At 35.7% G+C, this 20590-nt stretch overlaps 2 protein-coding genes and 1 long non-coding RNA gene across 6 annotated transcripts in view; 2 read left to right on the top strand and 1 right to left on the bottom strand.

Annotated features, from left to right (window-relative positions):
• Positions 1 to 1341: 1341 nt before the first annotated feature.
• dazap2 (DAZ associated protein 2) lies at positions 1342 to 6437 on the top strand. 2 transcript variants are annotated; one of them, XM_058409393.1, is made up of 4 exons: positions 1342 to 1499; positions 3960 to 4081; positions 5201 to 5449; positions 5716 to 6437. In XM_058409393.1, the coding sequence occupies exons 1-4, from the start codon at positions 1487 to 1489 to the stop codon at positions 5842 to 5844; spliced, it is 513 nt and encodes a 170-aa protein (XP_058265376.1). In that variant the 5' UTR covers positions 1342 to 1486; the 3' UTR covers positions 5845 to 6437. The 2 variants fall into 2 exon arrangements, with proteins under 2 accessions (XP_058265376.1, XP_058265375.1); XM_058409392.1 differs by having other exon boundaries at positions 1377 to 1511.
• Positions 6438 to 6534: 97 nt separating this feature from the next.
• bin2a (bridging integrator 2a) lies at positions 6535 to 18035 on the bottom strand. 3 transcript variants are annotated; one of them, XM_058409388.1, is made up of 15 exons: positions 17895 to 18035; positions 16635 to 16785; positions 16183 to 16263; positions 16030 to 16084; positions 15680 to 15774; positions 15498 to 15593; positions 15288 to 15395; positions 13416 to 13501; positions 13205 to 13280; positions 12993 to 13075; positions 12697 to 12804; positions 11053 to 12522; positions 10532 to 10580; positions 10263 to 10322; positions 6535 to 10043 (listed from the first exon to the last, which is right to left on the bottom strand). In XM_058409388.1, the coding sequence occupies exons 2-12, from the start codon at positions 16737 to 16739 to the stop codon at positions 12030 to 12032; spliced, it is 1386 nt and encodes a 461-aa protein (XP_058265371.1). In that variant the 5' UTR covers positions 16740 to 16785; positions 17895 to 18035; the 3' UTR covers positions 6535 to 10043; positions 10263 to 10322; positions 10532 to 10580; positions 11053 to 12029. The 3 variants fall into 3 exon arrangements, with proteins under 3 accessions (XP_058265371.1, XP_058265373.1, XP_058265374.1); XM_058409390.1 differs by having other exon boundaries at positions 12697 to 12801; XM_058409391.1 differs by having other exon boundaries at positions 16635 to 16762; positions 17895 to 18014.
• A 23-nt stretch (positions 18036 to 18058) lies between these two features.
• Positions 18059 to 20590, top strand: part of LOC131365663 (uncharacterized) — a 2920-nt gene continuing 388 nt past the window's right edge. Inside the window, exons 1-2 of the long non-coding RNA XR_009206725.1 lie at positions 18059 to 18239; positions 19534 to 19632. This is a non-coding gene — a long non-coding RNA (uncharacterized LOC131365663). The remainder of the gene's footprint in view (positions 18240 to 19533; positions 19633 to 20590) is intronic.

Raw genomic sequence — 20590 nt, 5'->3', positions numbered from 1 at the left:
GAGAATCTCAATGAACTGCTGTATTTAATACAAAGCCCTTCTTTAAAAGCTTTTCTAAACAACAAGAAGTTTAAATTGAAAAATGGATAGCCAGACTATGGCCTACGAAATAGCATACACTGTTAAAAACTTGGGATTTCATTTATTCTCAGTTCAAAAACTTTTTGTTGATGTGTGTGTGTGTGTGTGTATGATTAGTTTCTGTGTATTAAAATAGTCTAGATTAGTCTAGAAATAGACTTAGATAAGTCAAGTGTCTTTTGCTTCATGTCATAGACTGCCAGTCTTGTTGCTGTTATCTTAATCTTGATTTCGCTATATTTAGGAAATTTAGAGGTTATATCATATGCAGATTTAATAAAAACACTAATATAATCTTATGTCTAGACAAATAGTTGATCAGCTGTGGAGTATTAATTCTTCCCAATTTCCCTCCTCTGAACTGATCTGCTAGTTTCCAGGATTTTCTTGAACACCATTTTTGTTGTGTAAATGCTTATGAATGAATTATGAATAAATCCTTTTCATATTCAGCTTGATGGATGAGGCCCACTGAACATACAAGTACTTTTTTCTTTTTCTTTTTTTACATTTAATTAAATAATTTTTTGGAAAGCCCAGAAGACACAATGTTTTGTTGAAAGCACAGCAGACACAATGTTTTGTTTTGTCCAGTTTAGCTGAACCTGTGCTAAAAAATTTCTTCAGTATCTTTTGGTAAAAACCCTCACACATTCATCCATGTCAAGACTATTAGTTTAAGGTTTAAGAAAGAAAAGGGTAAGAACGTTTTGAAAGAAGGGGGTAGGAACATGATGCACAGAATAACCCACTATCACCATTACATTTATTGTTTGTATGTTTATTAATATTCTACATATTAGTCATTCTGATTTCTTATAATATTGGCTTATAAGACATTAGCATTGCTTTTTACTTTTAACTTATTTTTGTTTCATTTCAATATCATGCTCACTTCATTAATCAGGCCAGGGTTTATATTTTCAATTTTACATAACCTGTCTTTTCCTGCTAAGACAAACGTTATTTTCTGAGCCAAAGACGAAGCCATTCGTGGTTTGATAAAAGTTTTATTTGCAGTTTTATTTGGTTAGCTCATAGCCATGTTGCTAGATAACAGGTCCAGGTGAAGAGCCTAAAAAAAGGCCTACGTAAAATTTTTTTTTTTTTGGAGGATCTTCAACATTGAAGAATTTTTTTAAATTCTGCTTTGATAAATATTACCGTGATATTGCGTCCTTTAATATTTTGAGTGACACCGACAATAAAATAAATGCACGTAGAAAATGATTAAATTGCCTTTGTTTTTGGCCCATGCCTTTCACTTTAAGTGAGAGTAGCGCAAACAGAAATGACGTAGTGGATCACACAGACCGAGCAGACGGATGAAAACAAGGAAGTAGCTAGGAAACGAGTTTGAGGATCAATACACTGTTTTAAAATTATTTGGTTTCGACAAAGAACAATGAACAACAAAGGTTTGTGTTTGTGTACGTGGTCTTTTCTACACCGATCAAGCTTCGACGAGCTTGCCACTGTAAACTGTTTTAAGGCCATTCTGCTTCGCTTTGAGTGGATAGCGAGCTTGTTACCAGAAAAACATCCCTTAATCGAATAGCATTTACTGTTTCCTGTTTAGTTCTTAATACAAAAGCGAATTATAACCTAATATCAATATACCTGCGTGAAACTACAGGATTTACTGTCAATCTTAACAAACATTAGTCAAAATTCATGCTTGTGTTGTGGTAAAAGGTGACCGTGAACATAGCTAATTAACTAGCTAGCTAATCAAAGTCTAACGCTGCAGTTTGAAAGAGTATGTTGTTACTGGTGTGATTGAATGTTGCGTCATTGTTTTTGTTTATTTGTTTGTTTTGTTTTTCTTTGTGTTTTTCTGATGGCACGATTTGTGGTTTAATTTGCAGGTGTAATTTGATGTATTTAGTTTGCGAACTCAGTGACACCTTCCCGAATTTTGATTGTTTCATTTAATTGTTAATTTGCCCGCAGATTGAAATTTATGCCTAAAGATATGAATAAATTACGGATTTTAAAAAAAAAAGCATATTCACCTTAAAGCAAATTGTTATTTTACCAAAACCATACAGGAAACTGAATAACCCTCGTAGACTTAAACTGAATTATAACTGAATTGTTAAAATGTATAAATCTTAATAAGATTACAGTCAGATTGACAGTAATGAAGGGTGTGTGTGTGTGTGTGTGTGTGTATGTATATATATATGTGTATGTATGTGTGTGTATATATATATATATATATATATATATACATATATATATATATATATATATATATATATATATATATATATATAAAATATGTATGTTTGTTTTAGACTAAAGACATTTGGGTTTGAGATCAAAAGATTTAACAATAGATTAGTTTCAGCTTTATTTTATTGATATTTATATCTGATATATAAACAAACAAACCTTTTATTTCCGAACCTGCCCGTTTTTCAAGTTATCAAAAAATATTAGAACATGACTGACAAGTGCTTCTTGTTTCCCAGCCATTGCTGATTCTAAGTTTTGGGCATAGCCAGTCCAACATTTTGGAAAGTCCTGGGAAAAAAACATCTGGGTATAACCACTAGACACTGAACTGTTTCGCCAAGGAAAGTTGTAAGTGTTGTGTGAGGAAACAGCTTTCCCATCCATCCACCTTTCCAATGTCTGCTCCATGGATTACATTGGACTGCATCTAACTCCAGCAAACTATGCAGCTTGAGTTCAAAGACCATGGCATTTTTGTTTTCATTCAGCTAGACTGGCTCACCTTGTTTTGTGCAGACAGAATTGCATCTCTGTGCATTAAGGCTTGCGGTGGTGATTGTGACGTCAGCACGGAATGGTATGGTGCAAGAACGTAGTTTCTGGTTGTTTCTCATCGCTGGTGAAGCTTGTGACTGTTAGACGCAGACCATTTTAAATATCATGGGAATTTACCACTGTCTGTATTTTTTCAGTGTCCTATTAAGACCGACCCGCCTCGTTTCCATCCTGACTTAACCACTTAGACCCCCACCCCTTCCCCCACTTGACTCAGCTACTCCGATCCCACCAGCCGAGTTACTCAGACTCTCGGCCCCCATCCCACCTCAGCTACTCAGACTCCTGCCCCGATCACACCTCAGGTACTCAGACCCCTGCCTTCCCTCCACCAGACCTGAGGTACTCTGACCAAATGGTTTCTTCCCCAATACCACCAGACTGCTCAGTGTGCAGAGACTGGACTGACATCAACCCACCTATAATTTTGCCAATTTTAAAAATGGACCAGTCTGCCATCAACAGTGCCACGTACTAAGTTGATTAGCACATCTAGATATAAATATTTGGAAATGTTGGTTGAAATTGTCATATTTGCACTCTTATTTATCTTTGATATCAACTCCAAATGTCTTCAGTGTATAACAAAAACAAAATAATTAGCCTTGCCCAGTACCTTAAGAGGGGGCTGTATATCAGACAGGGCTTTATAGTGTGTACCCAACACTATATATGTATAAAAGTGTATAATTTACCTGATAGGTATTTAGCCATTTTGAACTTGGAAAAAAAACCTTTTTTCCCCCCACATTTCTATTGTGAATATCGAAAGTCACTATTTGACTAATGGGTCATCAAACAGGAAGTGAGGCAATTTCTATAGTCTCTAGCTATGCAAAATATTATCCTAGCCAGTCATCATACTAGGTCTCTCAGTCCATGTATGGAATAATCTCAGTGCTTGAGTTGGCATACGCAATACGGATTTAGACCACTTCTATTTTAGCTTTTAAACCAGTTTTTTATTTACAAATTTGTTATATGTAATAAATGTAGTATTATATTATCATCATGTCTTCAGTGCACCACAGAATTGTGGTGACTGCTGTTAGTAAAATCCATGCCTGACTGTTTCTATGCAGGGTCATATCCACAGCAGTCTGTGTATCCTCAGCAGAGCACAGCACCTATATACCCTCCTGCTATGCAAGTGCCACCACCCCAGGTACCCCCATACACAGATGCCCCTCCTGCTTATTCTGAGGTAAGAAACAAGCAGAACTTGAAGCCAGCAGCATGGATGCCTCCACCACCACCAACTGTATTCAGTCTTGTTATGGATTTGTATGCCTGAAATACCCTTAAACTATACTTCCATATAGGGAGGAAAGAAAAACTATTTCTGACCCCTGAACTTGCTGTAAGCCTGACCATGTTGGTTCAATTCCAAAAACTAATCAGTTCATCTGCTTGTTACATAAATTACATTTACGGCATTTGGTAGGTGCCCTTATCCAGAGCAATGTACAAAAGTACTTTGGAGTCTCTATCAATAAATACATCAATACTGGTATAGAGACCAAGGAAACTATCAGTCTAAAGACTCATATAGGTAAATATAGCAGTAATTAACAGTAATAATTCAATATAATACTACAAACATTTAACCACTTGTTAATGAGATAACATTAACAAGAATCTCGCACTCACTGAAGGACAGACGAGTGTCAAAATTCTTAGAAAGCCAAAATTATGCCTTGATTTTCTGAACCTCAACATGTAATCTATATGACAACAGTAAGGAGCTATTAAATAAAACCTATTTAAGGTATTTGACCTTGCTGTGGCCTTGACTGTGACCAAAATTTAATCAGTTGATCTGCTGCTTCTAGTGATAATTCTTTGTAAATCCGACATACTTTCACTTAATCATTATTGAGATATCACTCTAATTTCGGATGTGTGGACTGATGGAAAGTCCAAAAATATAAAATACAGTTATGGTCAAATTAGATAACAAATGCATGTGTTTGTTGGGTAAATGACAGTGTATACTCTGCTTATGTTGTCTTTGGTGATGACAAAGAGAAAGACTAGACAAATGTCTTGAATAGGGCTGTGCAACAATAAAAGCATTAAAAAAAACTGCAGCTGATACATGGTTTTAACTACTTACTGACAGGTAGGTGGAATTGTTATTAAATGTTCAAGGGCTTTCCCTTACCAATTAATACCAATTAATACACTCTCATCGTTTATTATTCTCTTTGAAAATGCAAACATTGCGTTCTGTAATTACGGTACACTATAATGTTTTATGCCTTTTACTCATTTGAATAGATGGTTTAACTGTGAACTTGGCCTGTTCCTTTTTCATCTGCAGATCTATCAGCCAAGGTATATGCACCCACCCCAGGTTACTGGCCAGCTACCTCCAATAACCACTGCATACCCTGCAACTCAGATGTTTGTGCCCATGCCCCAGACTATGCCTGTTGGTGCAATGACCCCTAATGTTCCCATGGGTTACTACCCCATGGGACCTGTGTATCCTCCAGGCTCTACAGTCCTAGTAGATGGGGGATTTGATGCTGGAGCTCGATTTGGCCCTGGTAGCACTGCTTCCATACCTGTGAGTATGCTCACTAAATGTATTTCTCATAAGAAAATGAGAACAATTTAAAAAAAAAAATAGTAATGTAAACCCCACTCTTTACAATTATGAAAAACTTGTCAATTTTTCACATAGTACATTAATTGTGTAATGCAAGCCACCACACAGTGTTCACGTAGGAAATCTTTGTCTAAGCACTGCTCATAATAATCTATTGCTTTTATAAGTGCTGTTTTTACAAGGCTATAATGGTACTTATTTGCTTGTTCTGTACAAAATACCAGCCCCCACCTCCTGGACATGCTCCAAATGCAGCTCAGCTGGCAGCAATGCAGGGTGCAAATGTGATGATGACACAACGCAAGAGCAACTTCTTCATGGGTGGTTCAGGAGGGGGTTACACTATTTGGTAACAGTGAGAAGGACCTGACTGGACCTTGACCATTCCCTTGTCTGGTGTTCTCTCTTCCCCTATTTCCTGCCTCACTAGGGGCAGCTTGGCTATGCCATAATAGTGATACAACAGAATGTAATGTTTTATAGTCCCCACTAACAGTACAGTACTTTGTTGATGTCTGTCAGTTAAAAATACTCTATAAAATATTCCAAACTCCTACTTTTAGACCATGTTTATTTATGGTTGGACAACAGAATAACATTTATTTTTAGCTCATTTCTATCTATGTGGCAGATGAATTATATATGTTCTTTAATTCTTCATGATGATTAACAAATTACCACACCCTTTCTACTGCTGTTCTTACGTTAGCTCTGCCTTACTATCATTTATTTACACATTGTAACAATTAAAATGGCTTCTAATAATATTTTCATTTAATAACAAACAATAACAGCAGTTATATAGTCGAATATTTTACGCATTCTAATTACAACAGAGTACTGTACTTTTGGGAAGGAGTAGAAAAATATAATTGGGTGTCAAAATTGAGCACCGCAACTTTAACATTTACGAACTAAAATGCAGTAAATGAGCCCTCGTATTTGATCCAGAACTTTGGTTGGCTTTTCAATTATTTCCACATCATGTCGGATACCCAGAACTGTATATAATGCTGTGTTTAGTTTAGTGAAACAACCGTATATTCTTCACAAAGGGTTTGGGCTTCACAAATTAATTTCTTTAGCCTCATTCTCAAAGTTGAACTAAATAGAAGTTTAGGGGTTAATCAAGACTTTTTTTTTTGTCAAGGAATGTAATTAAGCACATCAAGCAGGCTTTTTTTTCTAGTGAACATTGAAATGTATAACCAAGGAGCTGGTTGTACCAAAGATCTAGATTAGAATGCACTAAAAGCTTTTAATGTGACTTGAAAATTTTTTTTGAATAATTCTGCACATATGACAAATTAATAAATGATGCATAGAAACATATCAGAAACATATCTAACTGCATCATGATGGTTCTGCATGCTTTTTGCACTTTTATTAAAAGCTATTTTGTTTTAATAAAAACTTATCAGTGGTAATTTTTTTTTTAGAAATAATACACATTAATTTATGTGCACTGTCAGCCAACTCTTAAATGTTAGACTTTTTGGAACATGTTTTTGTACTCATGCTTTATACATGCAAATACAGTGTCAGTCATTAAATTTTGTTGTGTGAATGTTTTTTTTCCCCAAATTTATTATACATGCCATCTAGATAAAAGACTTCTCATATGGCTTTCCATCTGTTCTGTTTTCTCTATTGAGTTGAGTTCAACAATTGATTCAAACTTTTAAGATTGTGAGAGATTCAATTTCAATCTAAACTGAAGAAAGGGACTTTTTATCTTTTGTTCTTTAATGGCATAATTTTATTTCTATTGAATCTCCATCATTGATATCAGAATGATCTGACCATCAACCCCACCCAGAACATTGAACTAATGTGTATTCATAACAGGAAAGTCAAAATTTCACTAGCTGTTTATCTGGTTGTAATGTGAAAGTATGTATTGAAATGTAACTTGTGTTCATTTAGCTTATTATACAAACCCCCTATTGTTTGGTTTTATTTGATTTATTCATTTCAATTATTTGTCTGAAACATACATGTAACAGCAGCACCACTGGGTATCCGACAGTAGCTTCAGAACAGGTTGACATATTTTACTTACAGAAGTATCCAACGAAAAGAGGGCAAAGGTTTGCACGTCATCATAATTTGTATTGGAAATTTATGAATTGAGGAATTTATGCAACATACCAAGATCATCACTATACCATTTTACCAACTTGCAGTGTGCATTTATGGTATATATATATAAATATAACAAAGGTTAATAAACAACTGGAGTTCAGGGATTTTTTTTTTCTAATAGGTGGGTTTTATTTAATGTTTAAAAAAAGTAAAGCTCTGCAATCACCAGTAAGCGTTTTTAAATTACTAAACCTAATTAACAATAAAGGCTATTTTGGAAATTTAAAAAGAAATTCCATAATGTTATTTTTGACTCAATGATTTGATATTCATCTAAAAGGTGGCATGCTGCACGTTCCTAAGGACAGCAGACATCAATACTTTCTCTGTTTATGTAGCAATAGCAAATACATAATCAGTATATACTCACTGTCCACTTTAATAGGGACACCTGTACACCTGCCCATTTATGCTGTTATACAATCACTTAATCAGGTGGCAGCAACACAGTACATGTAATCATACAGACACAGGTCAAGAGCTTCAGTTAATGTTCATGGCGTAGTTGTAGCTACCAGATGGGTTGGTTTGAGTATTTCAGAAACTGCCAATCTCCTGGGATGTCTCTAGTGCTTACAAAAATGGTGTGAACAACAAAAAAAACCTGAATAGCGTGTCTGCAAGCTAAAACATCTTGCTGATGCAAGAGGTCAGATTAGAATGACCAGGTCTGAGCAGACAGAAGTCTATAGTAACTCAAATAGGCACTCCATACAACTGGTGAGCAGAAAAGCATCTTAGAATACACAGCATATTAAACTGTGAGGTAGTTGGGCTATATGGGTGTTTTCCCAAACCATTCTCTGTAAACTGTTTTCACACTATTGTTACCAGGAGTTCAACAGTTTATGAAAAACCCAAACCAGCCCATCTGATGAGCCCATCAACCATGCCACTGTCATAGTTCACATTTTTCCCCCTCTGTTGTTGGATGGGAACACTAACAGAAGTTCTTAATCTTTAGCTGCATGGTTTTATGAATTGTGCTTCTGTCATAGGCATGCCTGGATAAATATACAGGTGTTGCTATTACATAGACAGTGTGTAAGTAGTAAACAGTACAGTGAATGATTGTTACACTTATTACAAACCATGAACTTAACTTTCATTTTGATGATATTACAGCCTAATTAATATCCTTAAGGTGAACACAACATACCTGTTATGCAAAAAAGAATTAGTTAAAACTAAAAACTGACATTACGCACCAATGCTTGTGATTAATAAATAAGAGAAAATAAAAATAGTCTTGATGCACAGGGTTGTCATATAAGCTGGAGATGTGATTGATTAAGCACCAATGCTTGTGATTTATAAATAAAGGAAAATAAAAAATAGACTTGATGCAAGGTGTTGTCATATAAGCCGTAGATGTGAGTGATTAAAATATTTTTAATAAAATAAGCGGATAGCCTAAGCCCACAGAATAAAAGGCTTTCTTTTAATCAGTGAGCATTTAGTGTTTTGGTGGTAGTGATAATTGCCAGATTTGATTAGGCAATAATATAACAGAGCACAGCCACACCTAAACCTAACCCTAGGTAAACCTCATCAGTTGCCATTCCTTGAATGACCAGTTGTTTGTTGGGATACGTGGTTATTAATGCCACTGTTTTACATATTACATTACATACACACACAAGATAGAAGGAGATGCCAGATTTTCATGCCTCATCTCTTCTATTGAAGCATGTGTTCAGATCACACTCCAATGCATTCGATCTCAAATGGATCATAAGGCTTTGCAAAAACTTGCATACACTTAACTGACATTGCACAATTGTCATTTAAGCAAAGTGAAAACAAAACAAATACAAAGTAATTCTAACTCTGTAAATAGATCAAAGATTCTACTTTTTACTCAGATTGTTGTCATATAATGTGTAAGGAAAATTGTCATATTAAATTAGAAATTAATAGGAATAGGAATTATTTTTACTAGTGGTCTCAGGTGTACCAACAAAAGTAAAAGTAAATTGGTTGCACAAGGTTTGATACACTATTTGGCCAGCTCACTCTGCTTCTGATAAATCAATATGCACCATCATTTTAATAAATCCCGAAAAAAACAAAGCACAAATTTTATCATTAACTCAATGTGAATTCTTAGCCCACAGTTTCCACAGTAGCCCTGCTCTCACAAGTAAGGCACTATCAATATTCTCAGAATGATCTAAATGTCAATAGCTATTCAACATGACCTTCTCTGTCAGCTCATCCATGGCAGTCTGCGCTACTTAAATAAAGTATTCCTTGTTTTCAGTGACTGTGTCATGGTAGACTTGGTCTGGGTCCACACCTGGAGCAGCCTCTCCTGTTGTCCTGTAGATGCCCTTGTTGTGACACAGGTAGTGATACAACAGGAACACCAAGCCAGCCAGTGTACACAAGACCAGCAGAATCACCACTAGAACACAGAGGAAAAAAAAAAGATAATACTAGAGACTATATAATTCCTGTGAAAATAAATGCAGGAACAGAACAGTTTTTTTTAATTCTTAAAAACTTTGGTAAGCTGAAAATTTTAAGCTGATAAATGTAAGAAGAAAAACATATCCAACGTTTAATATTCATTAGATTCCAATAGGTAGAAAATTTAGGCTCTAACATGACATCGTCCACTCACCTCCTATCACAGCAGAGTCCGTATGGTTTGGGGCCACAGTTGTTGGCACCATTTCTGTGACTTAAGAGAAAGGTTGAAATGTCAATTACAAACAACCTGCTCTTACAGAGGTACAAGGATATGAAATACAGCAATTAGTTTGAGAGCATGACACAGTATTCAAATTACTGCCCTAACATTAGATTCTAAGTCTTTTAAGGACCGGCTTAATCCACTTCGGAAACTTCGTGCATTTATTTTTCTATACACAGATAAAAGTAGTCACTTACAGTTGTAAGGTGAGGTGGTAGCCATGATGAAAAGCGTTAACACCTAAACCTAGACAAAAGAAGCAACACAAGTATGGCAATATCTTCAGTGAAATCGAGCATTAGGAAAACGTGACTTATACTGAACAGTGGACTAATTTCACTTCACATTATCTATAAAGAACTCAGACGGCCAACTTCTGGTTTCTCTCTTCGACTTTTATACAAAACAGAACTCAAACTCAGCATTAGTAATTCATATAGAATGCGGCAGTGCACGGGCCATTACGTAACAAAAAAATCATAGGAACTGGGCATTAGTTTGCGAACAAAATGTCACTTTCTCTTGATTACAGGTACAACAAAAAAAAACCCTAAAAAGAGCTGAGCTCAAAATATGAAATCAAAGTAACAACACAGATCGGAGTGAGAGGCTCTTTTATTCTGGTGTCAAACTTTTAAACAGGAAACGAACATAAAAGGCAAGTAAGGTCTAACACACCGCTCACAAAAGCTCCGAACAAAGCGTGCAGCAGACCTACCTGACAGAGTGTGTGGTCGATAAGATGCATTTGTTCGAAGTGATCGGTTATTTACTTCATTTCAGAGTTCCATGACATTTTAAAAACAAATATTTGACTAAATATGATCATGTAAAGATACAATTAAAATAGACTAGTACACGCGGCACACATGCTAGTCGAGGTAGCCTTTCGCTCTGTATCCGGAACAATGAAGCTTCAGCCACAGCTCTGAAACAGGAGCATAGCACGCTGTGAACTGCCTGCTAGATAAGACAGAACCTAAGAAATAACTACCTGTTAATAATAGGTAATTAAGTATGTTAAATAGGTAATTAAATATTCTATTAATAAAGAGACAGAATTGTGATAACATGTATTGGACATCTTCATATTTATTAAATAGTGAAATCAATCTTTTATCAGTTCACAAGAAATCACATTTGTCAGTAAGTGCATTAAGCCCATAATCAAACACTCAAATTAGCTTTACATGAAATCACAAGACAACACAGCAGAGGTGGAACTTTATATATCAATGCTCTAATCAGTCTCAAATTGATTTATCCTGAGAAATGACATAAAGTTCAAACCTGACCAATAAATTGATTTGCATAGTGTCTAATTTCTTGTTTATAATTAAAATAATAACATCATCAAAAACAACTTATTATTATTATTATTATTATTATTATTATTATTATTATTGAAAACTTTGGAGTTAGTGTATCTGGAAAGGTGAAGTGTGTATTTGGTGTAAATTCAGTTCGTCCCTATGAGCTCCTCATACCATGACTATTAAGCATTAATCAACACCGATTCCTAACTAAAATAAACATACTTCTGTCTTCATATTCTGACAGTTTCAAAATGGTTTCTTCTTAATTTCATCTAATATTTGATCATTTATGGCATTTTCTTTAAAATCAGAGAAGAGACACAAACATTACAAAGCTGAAGGAAGAACTATTTCTATATATTAGGACCTACAATGGCATTTAAAGGCATTTATCTTTTATTTCAGAGTCAGGTTCATTTAGCTCCTCAGGATGGATGCTGTGCTCCTCAGGATCTTCATCGAATGATAAGACCTTATCCCTTTCAGAATGATTTCTATTCGAATCCTGCTTGTTCTCATCACCAGTCTCTGGAGATGAGTCACCTTTGATATCTAAGCCCATCCTTTCTCCATCCTGCTCTGAGGCTGGCAGCGATTCCATTTCTTTTATTTCAGTGCCTTCATCCTCTTGTTTTGCCTCTGTGCTGTGCACAGTTTCAGAAGCTTTTGTGCCATCTACTAGAGGTATGTGTACAGTGGAAGGTGTTCTCTCTACTTCCAGGTTGTGCTCATTTGGGGAAACTGCATCTGGGTCCCTAACCACACAATCGTTGTTCTTTGGGGGTTTTGGTCTAGCAGGGCTGGTCAGGACCTCTGGGATATAAGGGTCATATGGGCCCTTGTCTGATCTAAAACTAGAAGAATGTCCTCTCCTGCAGCAGCAAAAAGGTTAGATATAAATAGGTTTTAATGGTAAATTAATTAAATTATAATTTTAATAGGATGATGTGATAGGCTGCATAATTAACCTAAAATATGGACATCCACCAACCAAGAAAAATCTGATAATATTTGCCATAAAAATATGTATATTATTTTCACTTTACCTCAGAGTACCTCGAGAGCTGTAACTCATTTGAAGCTCAGAGAAGCTGGCTCTCAGTGATCTGGGAGACAGTGCATCTTTAAGCGACCTCCTCTTCAATGTTCCTCTGCTAATCAGAAAGAAGAAATTCATAAGATACACCTCAGGAAATGTGACATTGCAAATAGTACCACATGACAAATTTCACTTCTAAAAATTTACTCTGATATGCTATCTGAAAATGTTGAAGGAAATTAAATAATTATAATATACAGCACATGCATTTTCAGGCATGCCTCAGAACAGAAAGTAACACACCGACTGAACGTCTTGACCACGAAGTTCTTGTCAGGATGTTGAGATTTTAAGTTCACCATAATATTCTGTAAATTCTTGTTATTCTGGAAGATAATTAAAAACATTTTATTCCCACTATGGTTGCAGTCACACACAAAATGAACTATTAATAAAATGTGAAATTTAAACTTAAAAAAATATATATTTATAACTTTTTGGTGTTAACTACTTACCTGAGACATTTCCTTATAGAATATATCTCTCAAGTCTGAGACAGCTTGGAAGACAGATACATAGCATCCAATGCGACTGTGAGAAGAGAATTATACAGTCATTTACATTTACATACATACATTTTTTTATAACCACATTTTCTATAAAAATTAGAAATATCTTATTTTTATTTAATTCATAAGTATTAACATTTGTGTTGTCGCATCTTACCTGTCATAGAGAAGAGGCAGTTCCTCTTTTAGTTCCCCGTTCATGTCCTCAAAGATTGTTTTGGTCATTTTCATCTCTTCCTCAGCCTGTAAAAAATAGACATATTCCAATATTTAATTTACACATCCTCTCCTACACTCCTCTTAGACACCCATTTTGCACCCAGGTGTAAGTAGTACCTAGTCATTTTGAGAAACATGGGAGAAAGTTCTTTATATACAGGCTGTCACCATGTAATTTATACTTTTTAGAAAATGTAACTTTATTTACATTAGGGATAAAAATAGGGATAAAAGAGTAAGTTAACTTTATGTTTTATGTTTCTATACTTCTGTAAAGCTGTCCATTGTTAAAAGCGCTATACAAATATATTGAATTGAAATAAATGTCTTTGAAAAATTTACAAAAAACCCTCTACATGGTTGCCATATATACTTATAAAACATATAATTATAATTATATAATAATATCATAAATAACTTATAATATATGCTAATATGAGGCATTTTAGAAGACATTTTGCTACCAGGTATTAAATTCCCCCGTGTATAGAGACTTTATGACACCCTGTAGATGTAACATTTAGTTACAAGTGTTCTTGAAGTTGCAATCTTTTTTCTGAAGCTAAATAATAGCCTTAAGAACAACCTAAATTAAAAATAAACCTGAAAATCAGATTTTGTGAGGACTACTCACAAGATTTTATAATTAATTGTTTGAGATCGTATGAAATGTGGAAGTAATTTTGCTGAAGATGGCTATGTTTACCAAATAGAAGTTAAAAATCCAGTTAAATACAACACAATCACAAGCACACCAAATCTCAGCTCAATCAGATTGGATTCTGAGAAAGAGCTAATTGAACTTGTCTCTGTGCTTTGTCAACAGCCATATCTCCAACCTTGAATAGCTCCATCTCAGCAGAGTAAACTGAAGATGCCATTCAGTTTTGCATGGATCCATAAATCCAATCCTCATTAACAGCTGGTTAAAGCTAGTAAATCAAGCCCTGACCATTTGAACACAACTTTGCAAACAACATGGCCTCCACATTCCAATCTCAATATATGCTTCATACAATCCCCTCCAAAAAGGCCAGTTCTTTTGTTATTTTTTTTTTATTTGTAGAGGTATAGATTTATTTTAGAGGTATGTTTTTGTGTGCACAAACATGAATAGTGTCCTGTAGAGGCCAATATTTAGTGAGACTGCAGCACATAGCTTGCATAAGTAAAAATATCAAAATATCCCTAAACCAGCTTCTCATACAAAATAATCACAGATTTTAGACCGGATTCTAGATTAGAATCCATTTAAATTCATATAATGCTGCATTTCCTCTGAATAGTACACGTTAAACATGTAACCGCTTTGTTTATAAAATAAATAACTAAATAATATATATATATATATATATATATATATATATATATATATATATATATATATATATATAGTTATTTATTTTATAAACAAAGCGGTTACATGTTTAACGTGTACTATTCAGAGGAAATGCAGCATTATATGAATTTAAATTAAATTTAAACCATATATATATATATATGGTTCTGTTAATTTTAGTTTCTCCTCCCAACTCATTTTAGGGGAACAATGATGACAGAGTAATTTTATCACTCATATTCACTACAAATGTGAATGATTCAATAACACCTACTGATAATATGATATATTATGGAAACATTAAGGAAACGTTACTCTATGTACTATGTGTCTCACATGACATGACTGTCACTGTTAGGTTGGGTCAATGTACAGCACTGGGTTCATTACTGCCCCCGCTTGTATCATTCTGTATGTGAGTTGTTTTAACAGGTATTAATAGTACTTCACAACAATGGATTCTTAATAGACCTTGTTTATCTTGATGTCATCTCTCTTTTTAGCGTTCTGCAGTGACTCCAGGTGGTGACGAGTAGAATCATAGTCCACAAGTTTTCTGCCTCTTTTGGCAACTCTTTCCTGAGGGACACAAAATATACACTGATATGGAAGACACCGAAAAGATTAATATAGACTGTTGTATGTGTGTGTGTGTGTGTGTGTTTGTAGGTGGATAATTACCCTCATATCTGGGAACTGGCTCATATAAGATTCTATTGTGAGCAATGCCTGATCTCGCAGTTTTGCCTCATAATCATTCCATAGCAAGTCTTCCCCCTTTTAAACATAGGAGAAGTACATATGACTCTTTGCTTGAAGGGCAACAGTTACATGTTCTGTGTCAAAGTTTGCATGAGGATCACCTCTACAACAGCCCCAAGGTCCTCTCCCCCTTCCCAGTCAAGCTCATAAACATCAAACAGAGACTGAAAAAGACGACTGGATGCATCTCGCATCACTGTGGAACACATTATATTTTTTTATGCCCATGTGGATTTATGCCTATTTTAATAATCATTTACATATCATGGGTGTTTCAATACTAACAAAGGTGAAGATCCTTTTGACTGAACTAAATTAACTGGATAAAAATTAGTTTTCAAATACATTACCTTGATTTAACAGAATGTGTGATAATATAAACATTATTATAAATAGTTGTTTAATCACACATCTGATCTCAGTAGTAATCCATGCATAGAATCCAACAAACCTCTGACAGCATTCAAGTATGCCTTTAGGTCCTTATATATTCTGTGTCCATCACTCTGTGAAACAATAATTAAATAAAAACATAGCAATAAAAATCCATTTAACAGTTTCTTCTAAATCAAGCCTTATGTGTGTGCTAATTTTTATTAAGTACCTGCTGATCTTGGAAGTTTTGTACATATATTTCAAACTGCGCATCTCTTGTCTCCTCAGATTTACTAAACTTCTGTAAAACCTGGAAACATCAAACACCGAACATTTTACCAGAATTTGATAAACATTTTGTAATTGTATGGAATGGTTTCTGTGGCTCAAAGAGGGTTCTTGCAGAATAATGTTTAATTATGGGAGGTGGTTTAACTGTAACAAGGTTTATTACGTTTATGACAAAGAGCAACGATTGTAAAAGAGAAATTGAGAGAGTTGTCTCTGACTATACTGCTGTATGAATAAATGCTGAGGACAAAATCATATTGGCAACAAAGTACTGCCTTTTATTCACTTTTCTTCCATTTAGAAAAAAAACTGCTCTGGGAAATTTTGTATGGTATATTAAAGGTTTTCAACAACAGCAATACTGATAATTGCAGAATGAATGAATCTTACCTTCTCCTGTGCACGGCTGAATTTCCTTTGGACTTGTTTAGTGAACTTGCCAGCACCTCCCTTGGAATGGAGGTTGGGACTAGTGCTGCTTTTTCTCTCAGCCATGATTTCCACAATCTTTTCAACACCTGGTTATGATCTCAGAACACTGCTGTATAAGCATGTAGGCATGTAGTCTATGCATTCTTTAATATCTAATCCAATCAACATAATTATCACTCTCATAGTAATAAGCAATAAAATGTTTTATTTTTCCCAGTCCTAACTAAAAAGATGTGCTTTTTTTTTTTTTTTTTTTACCAGTAATAATATACAGCACAAGCACATGAAATGAAGTTTGCTCTGAAGCTTGGTCTAAAAAAATTAATATAATATACACCAGACTAACTAGCTTTATACTTTGACTAGCTCAAAGTATATTAAAGTACTTTAATTTGCTCAAAGTGTGCTACCACTGTTGTAGCTATCCATTGGGTGGGCTATCACGTCTACTCTAAAAGCGGAAGTTTGACAATTTGGCCGATAAATCCTTCTATAGTATGAAAGCTCAGTGATAGATCATCAGTGTTTGTTCCTAATTACACATTGGGTGGGACGGCAAGGTTTTACGGCTATATAAACTTCTGCAAAGTGACCTTAGACATGTCTCCGCCTTCTGGACTCCAACGACATTTATATGTCGAACAGCTTAAGAATATGTGAAACATTTGTCAGTGTAAGCTGAAAATCAGATGGTCCTATAACAATGTATGCTAATTGTGAAGTATGATTTTGCACAATTATAAGCTCAGGTCAGGAGTGACAGTCACTAGCCCTTATAAGACCTCAGCCCTACACAGTTTAGCTTTCCAACTAATTTAGCATAGAATACCAGAATCTACTAATTATCAAAGGCATTATGTACTGCAAATACTGTGTCAGAAAAGGGAAACAGATCTTTTTAAGGCTGTGAACTGGTAGTACCAGACACCAGCTCTCTCTGCCACTCTCTTGAAGTCTTGCAAGTGGCAATAAGCCATCCCCCAAAACAGTACTGCTTAAAATGTTTTAAGGTTCAAATGTTATTGACCAAGCATTTAGAGGATCATTACTACAATAAATGTAGAAAAATCAGATAATCCATAACTAAAACAATACTGGATCGACAAACTGCTTGTTCATTGACTTGTACTTGGTTAGTCTTCCGTTTAAAAGCTCCATAACATTTCCAAAATGTTGATTTGTTCCTAATAACCCTTTATTCAAAGATCTTATGCTTACCTGTTAGCACTGCATAGCTCCAGTTAGTCAAAGCTTTCAAGACAACGTCTTCATGTGCTCTGCCTTCCCCTCCAAAGATATGTGCCCTTTGAAATTCCTTGAACTTTGGACCCAGTTGAACCACAGGTTCTTGGGTAAAATATTCAGTGAGCGTGACACACCTGGCTGACGTAGGGAATGGCTATTACACCATATACTATGAAAAGCCTATATTGATTAGCTTTATTACAAGTCTTCTACCTCTGAAGGGTCTGCCTCTGTAATAGTGCTGGCCCACCTGAGACTTGTTGAGGGGGTCTTGAGGCAGAGTATACAGACTGGGCTGGTTACTGCATGAGGAATAAGGTATGCCTGATATTGATATGATATTATGATGTACAGTGAGGGAAAAAAGTATTTGATCCCCTGCTGATCAGTCTGTAATTTTAATGGTAGGTGTATTTGAACAGTGAGAGGCAGAATAACAACAAAAAAATCCAGAAAAACACATTTCAGAAAAGTTCTACATTGATTTGCATTTTAATGAGTGAAATAAGTATTTGATCCCCTATCAATCAGAAAGATTTCTGGCTCCCAGGTGTCTTTTATACAGGTAAGGAACTGAGATTACAGTAGGAGCACTCTTGGGGAGTGCTCTTAATCTCAGCTCATTACCTGTATGAAAGACACCGTCCACAGAAGGAAGCAATCAATCAGATTCCAAACTCTCCATCATGGCCAAGACCAAAGAGCTCTCCATGGATGTCAGGGACAAGATTGTAGACTTACACAAGGCTGGAATGAGCTACAAGACCATCGCCAAGCAGCTTGGTGAGAAGGTGACAACAGTTGGTGCGATTATTCCCAAATGTAAGAAACACAAAAGGACTGTCAGTCTTCCTCGGTCCGGGGCTCCATGCAAGATCTCACCTCATGGAGTTTCAATGATCATGAGAACGGCGAGGAATCAGCCCAGAATTACACTGGAGGATTTTGTCAATGATCTCAAGGCAGTGGAAACATTATGCCCTGGGGGTGTTTTTCTGCTAAGGGGACAGGACAACAGCACCGCATCAAAGGGATGATGGACGGAGCCATGCACCGTCAAATCTTGAGTGAGAACCTCCTTCCCTCAGCCAGGGCATTGAAAATGGCTCGTGGATGCAAAGAGGAGTGGGCCCAAATTCCTTGAGATGTGAGATGTGTGCAAACCTGGTGGCCAACTACAAGAAATGTCTGACGTCTGTGATTGCCAACAAGGGTTTGCCACCAAGTACTAAGTCATGTTTTGCAAAGGGGTCAAATACTTATTTCACTCAATAAAATGCAAATCAATGTATAACTTTTTCGAAATGCATTTTTCTGGATTTTTTTGTTGTTATTCTGTCTCTCACTGTTCAGATAAACCTACCATTAAAATTACAGACTGATCATTTCTTTGTCAGTGGGCAAACGTACAAAATCAGCAGGGGATCAAGTATTTTTTTCCCTCACTGTATATTAAATTGTATGTGGTCTCCATGAGCAGAACATACATTCAACCAATCAGGCAAAAATAACTTCCAGCAATGTTCCAGATGCTAATTTGCTAAAGTCCAAATTATGACATTAACGTTTGGTTAATAAGTCAACGAATAACCTGCTTGGCCTTGTATTGTAGATTCTGGATCATGAAAGAAGGACAAGACCGCAGATTCAACAATGTCAGCAATTGCCCTGGGATATTCTTTGTTTACTAGACCATGCAGGACCATGCAAGGTATTTGAAATATTTAGATTTTTATGGTCAGGAAAATTAAGCAGCTTTCAGTGGTTTCAGTCATAATATTCTAATAGAATTCACTGTTGATCAATGCCTAGACTTTTTACATAGACCTTTATTTAGAAAGTTTGCTATGTAAATTACAGGAGTTGGACAATTAAACTGAAATATTGGCCAAATATAGTGTTGGAGGTTTCACACCTATATATGCATGGCCTGGTGGTCAATCTTCACAGATTTCACACTCCATCAGCAACAGCAGAGTGTGAAGGTGAAATTAGCAGATCAATAGCACAGCTGTACACAAAATATTGAAATCCACACAATATAATTGGGGACATATCAGAGTTCAAAAGAGGATAAATTGGTTGATTTGTGTTTTGCTGGTGCATCTGTGACTGGGACAGCAAATCTTCATGTTATATTGAGAGGTACAGTATCAATATGTTGGCATACCACCACAGAGGACAAATCACATCCATCAGGACGTCAGTGATGGTTTGGGATGCAATATTATGGCATTCCCTAGGCCTACTACTTGTGCTAGCTGAGTGCATCACTGCCAAGGACTACCAAATCATACTATACATACTACACATGTACTTACCAGGTGTTTCAGTTTCATTCATGTGTGTGTATGTATATATGACCACCTGCCTAATATTATGTTGGTCCCCTTTTTACTGACAAAACAGCCCTGACCCATCGAGGCATGGACTCCACTAGAACCCTGAAGGTGTGCTGTGATATCTGGCAACAAGATGATGGTACCCATAACTTAATATTTTGTTGCACAACCTTTTGAGGCTTTGCATTAGAATCATGCAATTTCTGTAACTCTCAGTGAGACTTCTGCACCTATCCAAAGGTATTTTAAACAATCTCATTACGAGGTCTGTCCGGCCATGTATTATGAAAAACATTTATTGAAGAAGAAACAAGATACAAGAAACAT

This window comes from Hemibagrus wyckioides, linkage group LG15 (genome assembly GCF_019097595.1).
Source record: "Hemibagrus wyckioides isolate EC202008001 linkage group LG15, SWU_Hwy_1.0, whole genome shotgun sequence".
Taxonomy (NCBI): domain Eukaryota; kingdom Metazoa; phylum Chordata; class Actinopteri; order Siluriformes; family Bagridae; genus Hemibagrus; species Hemibagrus wyckioides.
Note: the sequence above shows the minus strand (reverse complement) of the source record. Positions and strands in the feature narration are given on the sequence as shown.

Bases quoted from the DNA above. Each gene is read 5' to 3' on its own strand.
- dazap2 (XM_058409392.1), top strand. From the start codon at position 1,487: ATGAACAACAAAGGTTTGTGTTTGT. The intron at 4,082-5,200 runs GTAAGAAACAAG...TTTCATCTGCAG, and splicing joins CCCCTCCTGCTTATTCTGAG to ATCTATCAGCCAAGGTATAT. The intron at 5,450-5,715 runs GTGAGTATGCTC...ACAAAATACCAG, and splicing joins GTAGCACTGCTTCCATACCT to CCCCCACCTCCTGGACATGC.
- bin2a (XM_058409388.1), bottom strand. From the start codon at position 16,739: ATGGCTGAGAGAAAAAGCAGCACTAGTCCCAACCTCCATTCCAAGGGA. The intron at 16,085-16,182 runs GTACTTAATAAA...ATTGTTTCACAG, and splicing joins AAAACTTCCAAGATCAGCAG to AGTGATGGACACAGAATATA. The intron at 13,502-15,287 runs GTCTATTAAGAA...TATTTTTTACAG, and splicing joins ATGACATCAAGATAAACAAG to GCTGAGGAAGAGATGAAAAT.